At 36.3% G+C, this 20319-nt stretch overlaps 1 protein-coding gene across 1 annotated transcript in view; it reads right to left on the bottom strand.

Annotated features, from left to right (window-relative positions):
• LOC124645534 overlaps positions 1–20319 on the bottom strand; it is a 77837-nt gene that overhangs the window by 53922 nt on the left and 3596 nt on the right. The window contains exon 2 of the mRNA XM_047185344.1: positions 1109–1286. Coding sequence (XP_047041300.1) covers positions 1109–1158 — 50 coding nt within the window. The 5' untranslated portion in view covers positions 1159–1286. The remainder of the gene's footprint in view (positions 1–1108; positions 1287–20319) is intronic.

The raw sequence follows: 20319 nt of genomic DNA on the forward strand, positions 1-20319 counted from the left end.
CTATCATACAGTCGATCCATTTCCATTTCGCATCCGTTTTGTACCTCGTGTAAACTAATAAGGCAGTGTAATAAAGATACGGAGTGCATTAACAATTTATCTAACGATTCACATTGAAAGATTATTTTCAATTGGTTAATTAGGTTTATGTTTATACTGAGAAGCATGTCGGATTATTTCCTAGTCAATTACAACATCCTGTGGCAAGTTTATCTGTGAAGTTATTTTATTTGCTAGATTGAATTGAGTGTCGTTTGAATGCGGAACGAATTTTATTTGTCGGTGAATTGATTGGCGATGTTCCTGTAGTTTTATGAAAACTGTGTTTATGAAAATATTGGGTTATACTCATGCCGAATTACTGATTCTGGGTTTGTTACCGATAACTGCTGGTGTGAAGTCCACTTTATTTTCTTTTGGTGACATAATGCATATACCTAGCTCCCCATCAATACTTTAATGAGGATATTGTTATCATTAATTAAAGAACTTTACGAACTTTATGACTGTTGAGAATTTTCCGCAGATCAATTAGAGTCGCAATCGCTAACGGCAGGAAGAAGTTTCAAAGGGCCGATTTCAAAATCAATTAAGAGGAAATTTCTCTTCAGATAAATTTTACGAATTTTCCAGTAATATTTCCTTAGCGGCAAATCGTGGGAAAGGATGGCGAGTTCCTATTCTAGTGCTGCTACTGGGAACTGAACGGCATACTTGAACGGCACTAATTATTGTTGTAATTACGGCTGAGCTGTATCCGTCGTGTTGCACTATCGATAGTCCACCTAGAGATGGCCACTTGAAGTAAGTTTCTTGAAAATGTAGGTATTTAATATCAAAGAATACATATAAATGCGTATCGTTAAAAACAATGATTCTGTACAATATCGAAAAATTACTTGTAGTAAGACTACTTAGCTTGCCATGATAAAAAAAACCTAATTATAGATGCCTTAGTTCGTGTTACGGAAAAACTGCTTTACACTCTTTTAATAAAATTTCTACTACAACATTCTATCAATAAGTACACGCGCCTACACCTCCATTCCTCATTAAAACACTCACAACTTTTTTACTACAACAAAAATGATTAATGACAGTCACTCACCAGCCCCCGTATTTCCGACGACTAGTGTTCTTCGTACGCCAAACGATCATTGTCCACAAGTCACTCACATGTAGCCACTGCACAATTGTCACCGGCTGTCCCTCACATACAACTGTGTTGCGTCACTGCACATACTATCTTTGTACTCACTACACACCGTCCGAATGGCTTTCGATACCTGGAACAAGTATAAGGAAATTATTAAAATACTGATTAAGTACGACATCGAATGTTCTTTTGGTAATGAGGTAATTAAAATTGCTGCGTGAAGGTTGTTTGATGCCGCGCGTAATCTGTTAGTGCGACTGCCAGCCCGAATTCTATCACAGAACCGTTACCGCAAAGGTGTATCTTCAGTTCAGAAAGAAAACTGAACTATAAAGTAGTAACTGTGCTTATCCGTGCCTTCTCAATCCACACGAAAAAAATGTGTTGTTCAAGTTATTCATAAGACAAGTGTTTGGGTCACTTCAGTACATTTTCTTAGAAAAAAATATAAAATAAATCATATCGTGGCGGAAAATGATCAATGATCGGCATTGATCGCAGATTAACATTCGTATAAGACAACTAGGAACTAATCATCAGTTGTGGGGATTTCTAGGAATCAAACGGGGCAGTCAAAGAATCAATTAAGGCTAAATTTAAATCTATGATAGGATGATTTCAATTATGCAACATCGGCTCTTTGACCTATCGTCCTGAGTTACATTACACGGAAGAAATTTTCTTTGATCGATCACAACTTATCTGAGGTCTAAATTAATTGGCAAAATTCCTTTTCAGATAATCATCAATTTTTATATAGCGGTACTAAGTTCAACTGCGTGTAATACAATAGTTATCGCTACAACTTTCTAATTCTCAGGAAATCGATATAAGGTAAACAAAGATATATTGATACCGATTATCGATTGACCGAATTCGTGAGAGAATCTCGTTTTGTTGAAAGTTTGTTGATTATGGCACTCGAGATTAATATTTCGATTTGTCTATCCGATTATAGACATCTCGATAAAATGGGTACCCATCCATGTTCCACCACATGTCACAATGAATCTTAACTATGTAGCTGGCCTGCTTGTTTTACATTATTACTTCTCTTACATCGACAGCATCGAAAGCTTCGAGAACATTTCCCATTACCGGCTACTTAAGAAACGTTGTAAGGGTGACGTACTCATTACCCGGGAACGAACATACATTAGCGCCAAACACGTTAATATGTTGTAAGTGGGCAACAATGGACCATTCAGACATTTTTGTATGCGAACGAACGGTTAGTAACAAGCCAGACCTAAGGTATGAACATATGAAACAAGGCGTAAGTGTTATTGGCGGCAACTTTATAACTGGTACTGTGTTTAAGCTGGTTAAACAACAACCAACTTGACAGACCAAGACAATTGCATTGTAAAATCTCAATTGCAGGTCGCTGTTGGCATATGAATTTGCGTATTTTATGATTTAATTATTCTGTCTGACCTTTTGTAGGTATGTGACCTAAACTATGATCTAGAGCAGTGGTTCTTAACCGGTGGTCCGCGGACCACTGGTGGTCCCTGGAGGTATTCCAAGTGGTCCGCGAAGCTTTGCTTCGCGACGTTACTATCCATCTTACTTGTCCAACAGAAAAAAAATAAGTTTTGAAATGTAGCCCTTTTACGTAATTTTGGTTCTGAGTCTTAAAAAATAATTAAAATTTCCCGCTCGCTTCGCTCGCGTATTCAGCAACTATGTGACCACGTTTTTGCATTTGTCAACAAACAAAAAGTTAAGTACGTTTGGGATACATTTTACGTCCGTACGAGTCCGAAAAAAATTTCGCGCTCGCTGCGCTCGCGCATTTGTAACTACATAGCCATGTGTATGTCTGCATGCATGTTGTATTCTTTATCAAAGAACCCTCAATTTAGGCAAACCAATGGGGTGGTCCCCGGCAAGACAAGCTTTTGGTAAAGTGGTCCCTCATGACAAAAAGGTTAAGAACCACTGATCTAGAGAAAATTTCTTAAATAATCTAAAAGAAAATACCTATGCATATCATATTTTCACCGCTTATTTCTAATGAGGATAGGAATTGAATTCCCGATCGCATAGATCGCAATGGACCACGCCAAACTTCTCTTGGCATCCAATTTGAAGTACAAAAAAAGTATCGATACATGATATCGATATGAAAACGTATCGAGTATTCGAAAAAATGGTGTTGTCATCGTATTGACGCGTCGCCGTCACCCATGCAGTGAGAAAGAGCGCGACCGCGCCGTGGACGCTAACGGGATATATGACGACAACACTACGGTACGCTGTGACTTACATACGGGATAACACGACTTTTGTGAGGTGAGCAGAGATCATAGGGGTTGGGAAGTTTCCAGAAAGAAGTACAGACTTTTTTGAACAACGTAGGTGGAATATATGGTGGTTTTAGAGGTTGTGCGCAAAGAAAAGTATTTGGACTGATTAAAAACTAAAGTTTCTTATTAATATCCTTGTTAAATTCCCGTTTTATCTGATAACTCATTTGCTAATTTCCTCCGGAGTTCAAGCTTCTCAAACTATGACCGTCCATGACAGGTGTATATTTTAATATCTAGCTGCTAGCAAAATATTAACATAATCCAATTTCCAACCGAGGCAATTTTCAATTAATCATGCAAGCTTCAGCAATTTGTACAAGCAAATTATTTTCCACCTCATGATTTTACAAAAGAAAACGAAGTTCTCTACAAAATATTTTTGTTATATTAACAGGTATAATGGTTACTGAGCATACAGTAATAAACGGTATATACCGCCCCAGTCCCCAATATCTTAGCGTGAAATATATTCATACGTTCCACACAGATTCTTACAATCGGTCAATAATTAACACGGAATTATAAGCTCTAATTTCATTAACACAAAGGCTATAATCCTATACAAAGTTTTACTATGTTAGTAGAGTTTCTTCGTAGATCTACGGTTAGCAGACTGTTAATTTATATAGAGATGAACGCTTGATTTCCCGTATTCTTAAATTGTTTCATTTGTCCAATAAGTTGCACATTTTATTTGCTCAGAATATTTATTTCTGACTAGCTGTTGCCCGCAACTTCGTCTGCGTGGGCAATATAGAATAGTCAAAATACTACTTATCCCGTAGGTGCATTCTTTCACGTGACAGTATAATTAGGATTAGCACTTAGCAGTCGCATAGATTCATTGATCAAGGTTGTGTTGTGGATGTGACCATTTATCTAAACAAAAGAAGTAAAGTTTGTGACGTTGTTCAGCCAATTTGGAAAATTATTACGTATATGGTGCGTAAGTAATTTTCACAGGAAACAGCTATAATCTATGTCTACATGCTTTGAGCCTGACAAAGCTGTCATTTGTACATTTTCTGCAGCTCCTGCGACTAATCAGAAGCCAGAAAGTCTGTCAGTCTTACCATGGATATCGTCTTGTGTAGTTGACTGGATTAAAGATAGGTAGATAGGTAGTCGCTCCAAGCAAAATATTGGTACTCAAACAGATTCGGTGACTGGAAGCCAACACCAACATAGTTGGGGAATAGCTGGATGGATGATAAAATGAGTCATCATCATCAGCAGGCGCATAGGGTAGGATAGTTTCACTTACTCATGGTAAGGCTGACCACACATTAGGCGTGCGCGATCCTCGGGCGTGTGAGTAGCGCGGGCGTCGCGAGCGCGCTGCGTGAACGTCGCGTTTTGCTGCCCTGCGGCATGTGTGAAGAGTGCAAGCGACGCGCTCGCGGCGAGCACGCGGCGCTCGAGTTGCGTTCTTACCCCTTCGCCTGCTATCCCCGCCGCCCGCTAAACGCCTTAGCAGTTAAACGTCAAGGAGAGCGGCGCGTGCGCGCCGCGAGCGCGCTGCAAATGCCGCAGGGCAGCAAAACGCGACGCTCACGCAACGCGCTCGCGACGCACGCGCGGCGCCCGCGTTACTCACACGCCCGAGGATCGCGCACGCCTAATGTGGGGGAGGCCTAAGCCGGGACTCCACCGAAATGTTTGCATTAGTTCACGAACAGGCAAAATGTACGTATCTGTGAGAGTCCACTTCATGTGTTCGTACTTGAAACCTGTAGTTTTGCCAAGATTTTCAGAATGTACGCTCGCAATTTGTCATTTCTTGGTGGAGCCAGCAAATCAAAAGAAACATAAGTGTTGTATACTGTGCGTCACTACCGCACACCGGGAAAATTTCGCTCTAGCGGAGGACGTTTATATACCATATTTTATGTCACACGTAAACAGGACGACAGTAAGTATCCACCGAAACACTTTCAAAGATCTGATGAACGAACAAATCAGACCTGACTTGGTCACCTGGGGCCAATCAGAGCTCTATGAAGCGATAATACGCTTTGGTTCCTACTGTTATTGTGGTTTCTGAAAATTTATTCACCTCATTCAACGATGAATGTAATTCTGATGGTACTATTAAGAACACTTGCTTAGCGCAGAAGCTGACGTTGGCAGGTCAACTCTTTTGACTTCTCGAATAGGATACCATTGGTTTTTGTGCAATGCACACCTGGAATGCATTCTGGATTAGGATAGGATATAGGTGGATAGGATTTGCAACAGAGAACAATTCTGTCTTTGTGATTAAATGACATCAAATGTAGTTTTATATAAAAGGTGTTTTTTAGGGTTTTTAGACTTGGCTCGGGTCTTACTGAGACTGTTCGTAATCGTGAACAGTGTATTTGCGATCAGAAGTTGAAAGTAAGCATGTCTCTGGTATGCGGCGCGTAATTTGTACGTTTTCAGACGCATAAAGCATTTTACGTGTGTGTGGTATTAAATAGAGAGAGCTCCCATTTCTTATCTGCACTTTGTATCTGGGTTTGTTTTTAAAGCTACAGAATCCTACACTACCTTCCTCACGCTTAGCAGCGCTTGCGAGAGATAGATCCTCATTTCTTCTAGGATTAAGTTTACATATTTTGCACCAGAAAAAATAATTAAGGTCTACTTAATACTACTCACTCAAAGTAATTTGTTTTAAGGCCACCACATTAGTGGAAGATAAGCTAAACTATGTTTATGAAAAAATCCTGATATGAACTCCATCTGTAACTTTAAATGATAATTAATTGTTCCACTAAAGTCATCATTTTTGACATAATGTTCAAAAAATAATTTAAATGGCACCGTTTTAAATTTGGCTGAGAACTATTAATTTTCTTTTCATCAAGGTAATAATTATAGTTGGATTTTGATGTGGCACGGCAAACTGACAAACACTATTGAAATGTCTATCGAAAAATTACACTACGTGTTAAAATATGGTGAATTACGGAAAATACACAACTCCATCTGTTGAAATAATAATCCTCTATAAAGAATGTATGGTAATATTGTCATTTACCACCTCGCTCCTTTGACAAATTTGATGTATTTTATTTACCACAGATTTAGCACAGGTGGAGCTACTTTAACCTTGGCTAAACAAAATTTTCATTTTTTTTTTTTCTTCTGAAGTTACTTATAAAGGTATGATTTTCTGTGTAAAGATTAATAATGGGCCGATCAACTAATATAAGTACAACATTCAAATGTACAGTTTTGACAAATAGATTGCGTGTCGTAATATTTTACATCTTGAATTCACAAAATTAATCATATCTTTTGATAGAGTGAATCGATTTCGATGAAACAAAAACTAAGTAATACCCCAAGTTACGTAGAATTTTTGTATATAAACATTGTCTGCATTTAATTCGTAGATTTTACGTGAATCCCGAACAAACAAACAGATAAACAGACAAACAGACAAACAGACAAACAGACAAACAGACAAACAGACAAAAATGACAAAAATGATGGAAATGGGTTCTGTTAGTTATCCTTTAACATGCTGGCTATTTTTTTTGTCAATTTCTTCAATGTACAAAAATTACTTTTCTACAGATTTATTATATGTATAGATAAGATAACGTAAGCCACAATATCAGATTCTATGGCTGTCGTAATAAGGTATTCCGTATGGGGTATCAAGTTACAAGAGTCATTTGGGTATCAGGTTTCCTTTTAGGAGTTTAAAGCGCTGTTTGCAGCTAGAATTCTATTTCAGTGCTTTTATAGGAATGTAAATTTCTATTTCAGGAGGAAGGGTTTTAAATTAAAACTAGGTACAGAGTGTATATACTTCATCCTGTTTTGGTAATTGTGGTAACTTTATTTACAGCGATTTCAGTTTTTATTTTATTGCCCACTTCAAATTACTGGGTTCAACATAAAATTGGAAGAAATTGGAAACCGCGACCAACAGAAACTGAGACCTCAAACACTATATTGATTTCTACAACATATAAAGACTTCTACATCTTATACAAATAGTTTAACCACTTACATGAAACTCCCACAAGAAACATATGACAGTCTGCTTTCTCGTATCACCGTTAAATGTACGCCAGTCATTGTTTGAAATGATGTGGTCATGTCTAGGATGAAGAAAGTTGAAGTGAAGGCGATTTGCTCAAGTAAATAAGCGAGAATCTACAGAAAAATATTAATATAACTGACCTCAAATTAATTTATGTGTGACAACTGGCTGTTTCACACGCGTCCCGTGAGAATTACTTGGCCACCCTCATAAAAACAACTTTTATTGTAGTTTCCTAAGGGGCAATTATTGATCCTCAAGAAAACCAACAAACGAGAAGTGTTGAATGATAGTTTATACTATAATTTTTGTTTGTCTATGTGTCGTACACGTGAATAAATGTATTTTTCTTTCGTTCTTTTCTTTCTACATTATGATGGTTTCAAAGGTTTCAGGTATCAAAGAAAGCCATTAGAACCAGCCTGGAAGACGACAGCTTTACGAGCATACAGTTCAGATAAATTGCCATACCAAAAAATAATAAACATTATCTTAAGCACCTATAAGGTGTCCACATATTATTGTTCATGCTTCTATTGTTTTAATCAAATAAAGTATGCTTTAACTAGGAACATGTGTTTACTATCATAACGGGAGTTTTATAACGTCCGCCCAAGACATATTAAATTAAATGGCTGAATGAAAATTCCTACGATAATATAGACAAGGTGGAAAATGGCAGAGCCTGCTTACCCATTGATAATAATCTCGTAGATACTTGAATGGAAAATCAATTTTCCATACAATGAGTAAATATGGACAGACAACAAATATAGGTACGTACATAGAACCAGACTTACGACTATCTGGAATTCCGTCATACTTGGCAAGATTTAAAAAGGGGAATGTGTAATTTATTTTAGCGAAAATATGATCCCTAACTCCTTTTACCTTCTACACCTACCTACACACTCCATCTATGTTTTTAAAGCACATTAAATGCTCATTTATAAACTGTCCTAAACAGTTCAACCTCTCAAAATAATCACTTTCTACCTTCTCTTCCTAAACAGCCAAAACCACAAAGATTAATTTGAACTGCTCATCAACTATACAATTACACCTAATTCGTAAATCACGAATCGCTTACAACGATATAAATTATAATAATAAAATTCCATTACGAACATTATCAATAAAGGTTTTGTATCACGATCCGTATCGATATCTTTGTCAGATATCCATTACCAGTTTTACACGATCACATTGTCTATTGTTTGAACTAAAACAGTAATGTACATAAAACTTTAAGTAAATAGTATTGTGCCGAATTCAGAGCAAGTTCGTTATTCTCTTGTTTCACTTTATTTGATTGCGATCGTTTCTGCGGGCGAAGATGTGAGATATAGATTAGTACTGAAGCTACAGAGAAGACAATTGATATTTATCCTTATTGATAAAGTCTAGGAATTAATTTGTTCAAGCCCGCAGCGAAGCGCCAGCGATAAGTTGGACAAAGGTAATATTTACATTATTTAATTATGATTATTTAGGCTTCATTGTACAGCGGTCTTTTGACTACTCATTATACTAACTAATATTTATTGCTGAGGCAATATGGTTTGTAGAATTATGGCTAGAACAACAATGACAAATTACAATGAACCTTAAAGTCAAAGGAAAACATAAAACAAACTTTATGCACCCTTAATGTTAATAACGATTAGGATACCACCCAGGCTGCTTTCTTATTAGTTCTATCGACAATTTCATTATTTCTCTGCCCTTCCTGTCCTAATGTCCCTTCCCTATTGTAATTTTCTTATTAAGAGTCGTCATCATTTCTTCTATATACTTCTTCAAAAAATACTCTTTAAAGTATTATGAGATGCATAAACTATAAGCCGAACTAAACTTCGGGGCATTTCAAAATTTAATGACTCAATAACTACTTATACGTATCTAAGTGCGAGACTACCGCTTTTTTCAGACAAGCACATTCGTAATTTAATATCTAAAATTGGTTTCAAGTATCACTCCCCACTTGAAGTTCTATTCACCTTGTAACCGAAAACGAATGACCACGCAAAAAACATACAGCCTACTTATGTTTTTGCCAACTGTGCCATCTGCACACTTAATCTTTGAAGTACAAACTACTCATTGATTATGATTACTACACACGATAATTATGGTGTGCGGATATTTACGAATCAATCGGGGCCATGTTCAACGTACCAGACAATAGTTTGTGGCCCGCCTTAGGGTAACATGGAATAGATGGGTCTGATTGTGGACCTACCCTGAAGGTACGGAAGTTGTGATATATATTTGACAGATGATAATGGATGCTTCACTAATTATGACTGTTAGCTTGGTGCGTATTGTAAATAGATTACAATCTTTATTTGAATCTTCTTCTGTGTTAATTGAAGACCACACCAATTGCGTAGGTACATTTTTGCTTCTAGCAATTTTGTAGCGAAAATTCCCTTGAAAATACTCTTGACACATTGAATAGCTTTCAAAGAATAGACTTTAAAATTACTACACATACAGACTAATTTCCCGTATCCTCATATGTACACACGCTCCGGTCCGCTAAACGTTGCGTGGAAACTTTAAACTTTTCGCGCGGTCAGCGAACTGGCCACAAACAGCAGCTGTAACTATTAAATAATTAAATACACCATGGCTACGAGACTCCAAACCACAGAAGAGTACATGTTATTGCTTCATTTCCCACAAAATGTTAAAGCTATTTGCTAAACTGAGGGTAAACGGACGCCATGTAAGTGAACAGCCTAGTTGTAGACAGTTTAACAATCTAGGATAATGCTGCGAAAGTTGGGAGTACTATAACTATATTGGTAGTAGATCTGTTACTCTGTGTGTTGTGCAAATTGTATGTAGTAACTAGTGGTTAAGGAGGGTTATATGCTAAGTACCTAATGCACGGGTGGATAATATATAGTTTAAGGTTAAGCAAAGTTTGCTGTGGCTAAGTCATAGATAGGTGCGGAGACTACATAGATATAAGGTTCTCAGTCCGCCAGACAATTTTGTATTAACATGATACAGATTTCAACGACTATCTATACCTCAATTAACATAAACTAAAAATAGAAATTACATCACTGATCGTCCTAGTCAATCAGTCAATCTTGACAAAAAAAAGTAGTTTTAGAACATCGAAAAAAAGGCCATTACTTTTATTAGAATTTATTACTTTTTTAATCAAATCAATAAAATGTTAACTTGTACAGTAAAATGTTTCGTAGAAACTGTGTAGCTAACGCTGAGAAACATAATTTACTTACGCATTATAGTAAAAAATTTCGTTCATAGAACATTACAAAAATATTTAATCATCATATCTCATTTTACTTTTTTTTCTCATCAAACACCTGGGCGTAGGTGTTGTTTGTTCCTGGGAACCTTAACCTCTTAAGAATAAAGATCAATTTGGAAAAAAAACTTCTACGTATAGAATTTCGTTACAAGAGCTTTGAGCTACAATCATCAACAATAACCGGTTTTAATGACCCCTGATTCTGTTCGAATTTGAGGTATTCTTTCCTTAGTTAAGGAGAAGCGAAGGTCTAATTATACTGGTTATGTATGAAACACCTCGGGCTATTAATGGTAGCCTAGTAACATGTATGACATTGAACCTGTCTATTTAGGACGTAATGATTTGTAATAGGTAACGTGGACTGTTATTATTTTGCAGTATCTATGGCAGTATACACTACACATACACATTTTGGTTTGATGTTGCAAGTTCTTGTATGATTGCTGTCATGTTAAAAGTATAATACTACAGCATCAAATCTTTAGAGTATAACTTCGATCTCGAAAATATACACATTACCCGAGGATATATGCTTCAAAAGGTTTTTTTATTCATATTGTTATCAAAATATTCTGTTGTTATGAAAAGCGCCATAGACAGACAGAATTAGTTGATGACATCTGCCCAATATTTTGAAAGATATAATCGAAGATATAATCGAGTTTGCAAAATAAACGATTTGATTTGATTTGATTTGATCGATTCATCTTTCTTTCATCTCGATACATGAATTATTATAATTCTTGTAGGAGTATGACTTATTTTTAATTAAGAACAATGAATATTTTCCCACAACAGTACGTCTCTCATGATTGATTTCAACATCATTAAGAAGACAAAGTTTCAATTAAAATATTAATGATTTTCAATTTATTATTCGTAGCTTAGTTAATTATGATTAATTTCTTAATTTAGATATGCTGGAGGCAAAATAACCTGGGCTTGGTCCCATAAATAGCGATGGCGGAAATATTTATCCAAGTTTTCTAAAAAGTAAGTAAGGTCCCTACTTTATATTCAAAAGTATCTATACTAATATTATAAAGCTGAAGAGTTTGTTTATTTGTTTGAACGCGCTAATCTCAGGAACTACTGGTCCGATTTGAAAATTTCTTTCAGTGTTAGATAGCCCATTTATCGAGGAAGGCTATAGGCTTTTTATCCCGGTACGGGAAATAGTTCCCACGGGATGCGGGTGGAACCGCTGGCAGAAGCTAGTAATATTTTATTTTTTTTTATTTTATTTTAAGAAGGCTTACAGACTAATAACATAATATGTAACAAAAATATATTTTCCAGTTGCCAATAACAAGCCTCCACAGATATATAATATTAACGATGAACTATTGTAATGCCTGAATGTGTTTTTTTTTTTTTTTTTTTTTTTTTTTTTTTTTTTTTTTTTTTTTTTTTTTTTTAATTATTAATATTATTTATTTGCTACGTGTGTATTTGAGTACCACCAGACAGTGCTTCATTCTCAAAAAATGATTTAGCTAAAAGTTTCTTTGCTACTTTCGTTTTAGTGCAAAATAAGTCAATATCATGCTCACGAGATAATTCATTAAAGCAACGAGCGCTTCTAATAAGGTAAGCATTACGCCTATAATTAGTGGAGGTGGAAGGCACACTCAGTAATGGCCTCCATCGTAACCCAATAAGGTTAGTTTTAAATTCAAGTTTTGAAACGAGCTCAGAGCAGTCGATCGATCCATTCGCTATCTTCATTAAGAAACATATATCATTGATGAGTCGCCTGTAATCTAGTGGTAAAAAATGGTATTTCTTACATCGTTGCACATAACCTATAGATATTCGGTGCGCTTTGTAATCGAGATATCTAAGGAACTTTTTCTGGATACCCTCAATACGCAGCTTATAGATCTCATATTGAGGGTTCCAGACTTGAGATGCATACTCCAAGTGACTGCGTACGAACGAACAATATAAAACCTTGATTGGTTTCAGAGAACGGAAACAGGCTGAGGCTCTAATTATAAACCCTAATGCTTTCGCAGCTTTTTTTACAATACCCTCAATGTGTTGATCAAATAGTAATTTGCTATCTTGTATAATGCCTAAATCCCTGATACTGTCAACTTTACATAAAGCGTGTTGGTTAAGAGTATAGGTTGCATTCACCGTAGACTTCTGACGCGTGAAGGTCATATGGAAGCATTTAGACACGTTTAGCTGTAGCAGATTACGTGCGCAGTACTCCTCAAATCTATTAAGATCAGCTTGCAACTGCTGAGTATCAGAGATGCCACGTATAATTTTATGAACCTTCATGTCGTCAGCATATAGTAATACATAAGAATGCTTGAAGCAGTTTATTACGTCAGCAATAAACAGAGTGAAAAGTAGACTCCCCAACACCGAACCCTGCGGTACCCCGGAGGGGACCGAGGTCCAACCCGAAGTGTACCCCTGGAGCACCACTGCCTGACTACGGTTCTCGATATAAGACGAAAACCATCTATACAGGTCACCGTGTATTCCGGATTTAAGCAACTTTTCCAGAAGCAGCCGATGGTCAATACGGTCGAAACACTTGCTATAGTCGGTGTAGATGACATCCACCTGCGCACGCTGTTCCATACCTCCCGAAATAAACTCATGCGATAACACCAAGTTAGACGTAGTGGATCGGTTTTTGATAAATCCGTGTTGTTCATCCCCGAAGTGACTTTCCATTGCAGCGTATACATTATCATACACAATACGCTCCAGGACCTTTGAAAACAGACATAACTTGGATATTGGGCGATAGTTCGTAATGTCAGATTTATCACCTTTCTTGTGGACCGGGGTAATAAATGCTGATTTCCAAATTTTAGGAACTATACCTTCAGATATGGAACGATTAAATAATATACACACCGGGGTAACCAAACTATCAGCACATTGCACTATAAATTCAGGAGGTATGAGGTCCGGACCACCAGATTTAGAAAGGTCCAAGGACTTGAGTAACTTCAATACTCGGGAATGAGTTATTTCCAATGAACTGATAAATGCAACACTATCAAGATTACTGGCGGTAACACTACCATTTGAATCTTGCAAAGATGATGTACTGGGGACTGGATCAGGTTCCTGGAAAGTGGAGTGGAAGTACGTGGCGAATAGATTACTGATGTCTTCACCAGTGCACGCTGTGACGTCATTATATTGCATGGACTTAGGAACTGCATTGGAAATTCTTTTGCTTTTTATATAGGACCAGAAATTTTTCGGATTTTTGATTATCGACGACTCTATTTTATCCATGTAAATATTAAAACATGTCTTTTCTAAATTAATTGCCCTACTTCGCAACAGTGAGAAAGAATGTAAATCGGAGAGATTGCCATACGTTTTGTATTTGCGATGATACCTATATTTCTCTCTCAGTACTTTTATTAGAGCGGAACTATACCAAAGTGGATATGAAGATTTTGTAACACGTTTAGTAGGTATGTACTTGTCCCTAAGTTCATACAATTTGTCGTAAAAGGCATCAACAGCACTGTCCAACGACTTAAAACTCAAAAAGTCAGTCCAGTTTATTCTGTCTAATTCAGATCTAATAGCCACATAATCTCCCCTAGAAAACATGAAACGACTTGTTATTTTATCTGCCAGTTTATGAATTTCAACGAAATCTGCCCGAATCAATAACGGTTTATGGTGTAAATCAACCGGCAAAGCTAATGGATCGTGACATTCACTAACGTTCACAGAGTCATTAGAAAAAACTAAGTCCAATATTCTTCCATTAATATTCCTCTCACCATTGTACTGAGACAAGTTACAAGTAAGAACAGCGTCAAAAAATTCAGTTAAATGTTGGCACGTCACGTCTTGTGTAATCATTGCTACCGGAATTTACCATCCAGTCTACTCTACTGCCAAAGTTAAAATCCCCTATTATTATGAATGTGTCCAAAGGGTTTGTTAAAATTAAATGTGTCATATTATCAGCAAAGTTATGTAATTGATCGTTATAAGAATTGCCACGGTTCTGATTACAAAGGTAAAGGGCGCATATGTGTAATTTATAAGTGATAGCCGGCCGAGACCTTTTTAAAACAATCGATACCCAAATGTCCTCAGCAGAACTACCCCAATCACGTCTTTCAACTACAGAAAGTTCCCTTCTTACTGCTATTAAAACCCCCCCACCGCGCTGTTGAGCGGTACGAAAGTAATCACGATCCCGTCTTAGCACCATGTATCGACCATCAAATATCTCACCACTAAATATGTCATCCACCAGCCACGTCTCGGTAAAAACAATCACATCATATGATCCAAGGAGTATTTTACGGTAGACATCGTTCGTTTTAGTACGCAAGCCACGTACGTTCTGGTAGTATATATTAAGAGTAGACATCTCTAAATCCCACTATAATAAGATAATGTAAACAAGTAATATACTCGAGTACAATTAAGTTGCATAGCAAAAAGTACAATACTTTTGGTTCCACTAATAATATGCACACTTTGAAGGTAGACTAGAATAGATAACTATAGTTCGGCCATTCAGAGAATGCGTTCCTGACACGTCGCGATTGAACTGACGACGTAATAACATTCATTGATTATTGATATAATAATGTTGTTTTAATGCTCCTCAATTGTTAAAACGGTAAACAACCAGCAAAAATATAAAAATAAATATAAAAACGCCATTGCAAAGTTACGTCGTCAGTTCAATCGCGACGTGTCAGGAACGCATTCTCTGAATGGCCGAACTATAAGAGAGCGATCTGAAGTTACGACTTTTTTTTATTTATACGTGAGTTCGAACTCTTTTATCGACTATTAATACCATAGTAATCGATATATCTATCGATACCATAACGTTTGAATCTATAATTAGTCAGTGGTATCTGTTGATATGGATCTAATCCACTTTGTAATATAACACCAAAGCTCAGATGAAGATAAATTAAAGTTTTAGTAGGTAGTATGTAAAGGTAGAATACCAGCATTGTAATTTAGATCGGTATATTATTTCGCTTGACACCAGAAGGTAGGTGTTGCCGTAAACGAGTGATATATGTACATATAAGACCTGTTAGGATTCTTATTAGTAATCTTCAAATAAAGAGAACTTCAGCATCACCAAGAGTTCCTAATATCACACGTCAGTCAAAACGCTAACTCCTCAGCATTCACTATAGTACCGCCCTAACCAATCAAGGCGAACAATACAAAAACATAACACAAATGAAAAATTGCAGAACTAGTTACCATTAGTAAGATAACAAAGCAAACGCTCCAATACGGAGGTGAAGACATTATAAACTTAATGATCTGCGAGACCTCAACAATAGAGGAACGATTTTGAACTTTACATGCTACAATATAAAGTTGAAAATAGAACTTCAGTTTGGAATTTTGTTATAAGGACCTTTATACACTTTCTCTAACACACATTCCCTCTAAAAGGTTATTTTGTAGCATTGCATGTCACATATTGATCAGGGCCCAAGATTCTACCGAAAGTCACGACAGACTCCAACAAAAGTTCGAGGCAAGACGTATTTATTTCACAACATGGCCGAATCGATCATGCGGAGACATTGGAAGTTTAAACCATTGTTTAACAGTTATAATACGAATACATAATGCATGCGGCCCCGAAAATATTGGCGTCTGTCGTGAATGTCTGATGTGCTTCTGTTTTACATCGGTTTGGCGGTTCTTAATTTGTTGGATACGGTATAAAGTGGTTGATTTTGTTGCTATACGGGTCTAAATGGAATTGTCAAAGAGGTGGTATGTAGGTGTTTTTAAAAGTTCAAATTCCAGGAGCAGTGAGCATCGGACATTACTGTCCCACCTATATGAAGACCTTTGTAAGTACAGAAAAGTAAGTGCTAAGCAGAAACACAGAGATCAGAGACGGCAAAATGTAAGCATGTGCTAAATAATATATTTTATGTTAAAAGTCATACGAAATGACCCGATGACATGTAGCCCCAGCAAAAGAATTTATTTTTATTACAGCCTGTTTTTCTCACAATTATAACAAACTGCATTGCCTATTCAAAAGTGTTTTAAAACAATTTACCCACTAGACGGCATATAATTTGTTTTAGAGACATCATAAAAAGCTCTAAACTTGGTCTGTAATGGGAGCACGTAGCATTAATGTTTGAAGGAAATCAGAGCAATTGTTTAGAAAGATCACACTGCGCCGTTATAATTTTTAATTTCAAATGTGTTGGTCTGTCGAACTCGTGGGCTATGCGTGGAATAGACCTGGCAGTATGTCAGTATTAATGTAAATTAAAAGATAACATTTTATAACTCTGGATAAAAAGTAAGATATAAAATGCAAAACATCATCAATCAGTTTCAGATAGCAGTACATTATAGTTATAAAGCAATCAAACAGATAATTAATTACTTTCACAGTTGATAACCATAATTTATATGAAGTAGTTCACCCTTTGTCATAAGGAAAATCGCGTGACGGGATCCCATAATGACATAATTGGTAGCAAAAAATTCAACAAAAAAAACCGTTCTTCATCCATTCTAGACCAAGAATCGCAATTTATCGTCATTAGCGTTAAAGGTAGCTATATTAATGAGTTCACACAGAAAAACACATTGAAATCGTCGGCAACTTTTTGTAGATTTTGTGTTTATGTGTTCAATTCATTACCATTGTATTAACCAGTGACGTGTATAAATTAATCATACCTTGATTGTTATGGACCATTCGATTTCTCCTACAATGTAAACGCAGCAAAGAGGAATGTTTTTGTGAAATAATCGTTATGAAACTTGACTCTGAACGTAAATTTAAAAGGCTGTCAACATTCTAGCATATCTTATAGAATAATTTACAAATAAATAACTATGAATGCTTCCTCGATGACCAGGATTTCCATACTGACTCCATGCTGATCGGAATGTTCGCAACACAGATAAACAAAGCAAGAAGGGTGCATGCAGATATATCGATAAACAGATAACAGACTTAGTAATGCGTAGATTTGTTGTACATTTGCTTATCAAATGTTTTGATGCAATAAAGCACGTGACATATTTGACCCGTGCCGCTTCTAGAAGTTCTCTAGTTACAAACTTACGGTACATTTGTGCAGCTTGCGACTTGCGTGCATCATTCGCGGTTGCGATCAGTCGCAAGACACGCGCCTCGTGACAAATTCAACGGATTTGACGATTTGTTTTAAAGACATTTTGTTACGATTTGACAAATTAGTTCTGGTCGTTACGTTGGAGGAATGTGTTTTTCCGTAACTGTTTTTGTAGGTAATTGGGTTATTTGGTAAGTTGGAAAGTGTAAACTTATTTCTTGAAAAAATACATTTTTATAAGTGTTGTAAGCAACAGTTCGATATGCAGATAAAGAAGATAAGCATCTAGAAAACAGTAACAAAACACACTAATATAACGTTATCTCCAATTTTGTACAATTACTAACCTACAGCAAGTAAATGTATAATTACATAACCATTTACTTCTCCCGTCAACAATCAATAGTAATGTGAGAAACTTCATTGGAAAACTCACACGATCTGATCATGCTTGAGCTGCTACCCAAATGGGTGAAAACTATGTAAATCATTCGCCCGTTACAGTTTGTAAGAACAGCGAAATCGCATAAAACGACGATCGAGATTGATCATCTAGATTTGCATGTTGATCGATAGGCTGAAAATTAATTGAGGCAACAAATATAGAAGATTTCTTTCCATGAATTTTGTGTAAGAAGAAAGTAGTGAAAAAAATTTGCTGCTTCTTTAACGCTATACATAAATAGCTAGGTATCACTAAGCTCTATCTATATATAAATTGTGTGATATTGATAATACTTATTTTTATGTATTATCAAAATCACCCAATTTGTCTTTGAAGACACGAGACTACATTCTTGAAGGCTTAGTTACCTACTCAATTTTCCACCTGTGCGAAACAAGACACAGAACCTACAAAAGGATATACCCTACATTAAACGTCTACATACAATTAATCAAAATTCAGCTCGCAACATACAACACGTGTCATGTTTTAGTATAATGTCTACTAATTATTCTCGTGTCCCGCTAGTTTCGACGCGTACGCCTCATTCCGTTCAGTAGCGGTTACCGTACGAGAAATGGTGTTGTGAAATGTTTACTTGCTCGAACGTGGTTTACTCGCTACGGTAAAGTTCTGTGACGGTATCTTAAATGGCTTTTGGTGATATTTGGAGGTTTGTAACCTTATTGACGATACGATTATGGGTTTGACGGTTGAGAAATTTAAGGAGGTGAAATTGTCTGTTAAGTGAGTTTTTTTATAGTAGAAATAGGTCAATAGAATCTACAGTAAGTAATGTTAAGTGTAATTCAACAGTATAAATTGTGATCTATCTAAAGAGGGAACAGAAAAAGTGGCTTACAAATTGAAATAGCCATGAACGAGGAAATGTGGATTATAGATTTCACCGTGAAAATAAAAATGATGTTAAAAATTTAATTTCAAATGGAACCACTTACTGCCGTATTGCTGACCCTCAGATGACCTGTAATTTTCATTTACTAGTCAAAATTAAAGACGAAACTTAAAATACACAAACCGAACTTTAAATCCCAAATCCGCAGCATTAAGAAGAAAAATAATCAGAAAACTAATAACACAGTAACAGTTTTCTTACGAGGATACGGCGGGCCACCGGAGCGTAAGGCCCATTTAGAGGAGAGAGCGGCGATGAGCAGTATAACATTAATAAATTAATCATGATTTTATGGAATTCCGCTAGCTCGCTCCGACACCGCAATATTTAGGGGCCCGTGTGTTTTTTACTATTTTCTGTAATTTTGTTTTTAGGAAATACGTTATAGTATGCAGATATTGGGAACGTTTGATACGAGTCACGTATTAAAATTGATAAATTACCTAATCATGATTTTATGGAATTCCACTAGCTCGCTCCGACACCGCAATATTTCTTGAATGGAGGAATCATATTATAGTTATATTATGCAGATATAGAAAATGTTTGATGTGAGTCACGTATTAGAAAGTATATTTTAGGTTGTTTTTGGCTTGTTGATATAAAGATACCATCAGTATTGGGTGGTTTTTGTGAATGAGCCGTAGTAGGCACAATTTTGGGCTTGCCAAATTCCCATGACTTGCAAAAATATAAGTCTGTTGTTCGTTTTTATTTTAAGTTTACTTCTACCTATCTGAGATAAATCTCAGGAAGGTTGTGTACAAATTTTCCTGAAAAGATTTGGGGACGTATTCGGCTCTCATTTAAACGGCACCCAAGTGAATTTCAAAGTGTCCAATGTGGAATACGTAGAAATAATAAAAAAAACTCGAATCGGCACTGTATACACATATTCTACGGAACCCGACTTATATTATCTCTGTCTGACTTCACCCACGAGTGAGAGTTAGAACACTAGTAGTATTAACAGCAACTTGCAGATTACCTGTGTTCTTATTGATTAAATTATATATATTTGTGGAACATCAAATTGGTTTATTTTTT

This window comes from Helicoverpa zea, unplaced genomic scaffold, assembly GCF_022581195.2.
Source record: "Helicoverpa zea isolate HzStark_Cry1AcR unplaced genomic scaffold, ilHelZeax1.1 pri_000016Farrow_1_scaff_4_deb, whole genome shotgun sequence".
In the NCBI taxonomy this organism is placed as follows: Eukaryota; Metazoa; Arthropoda; class Insecta; order Lepidoptera; family Noctuidae; genus Helicoverpa; species Helicoverpa zea.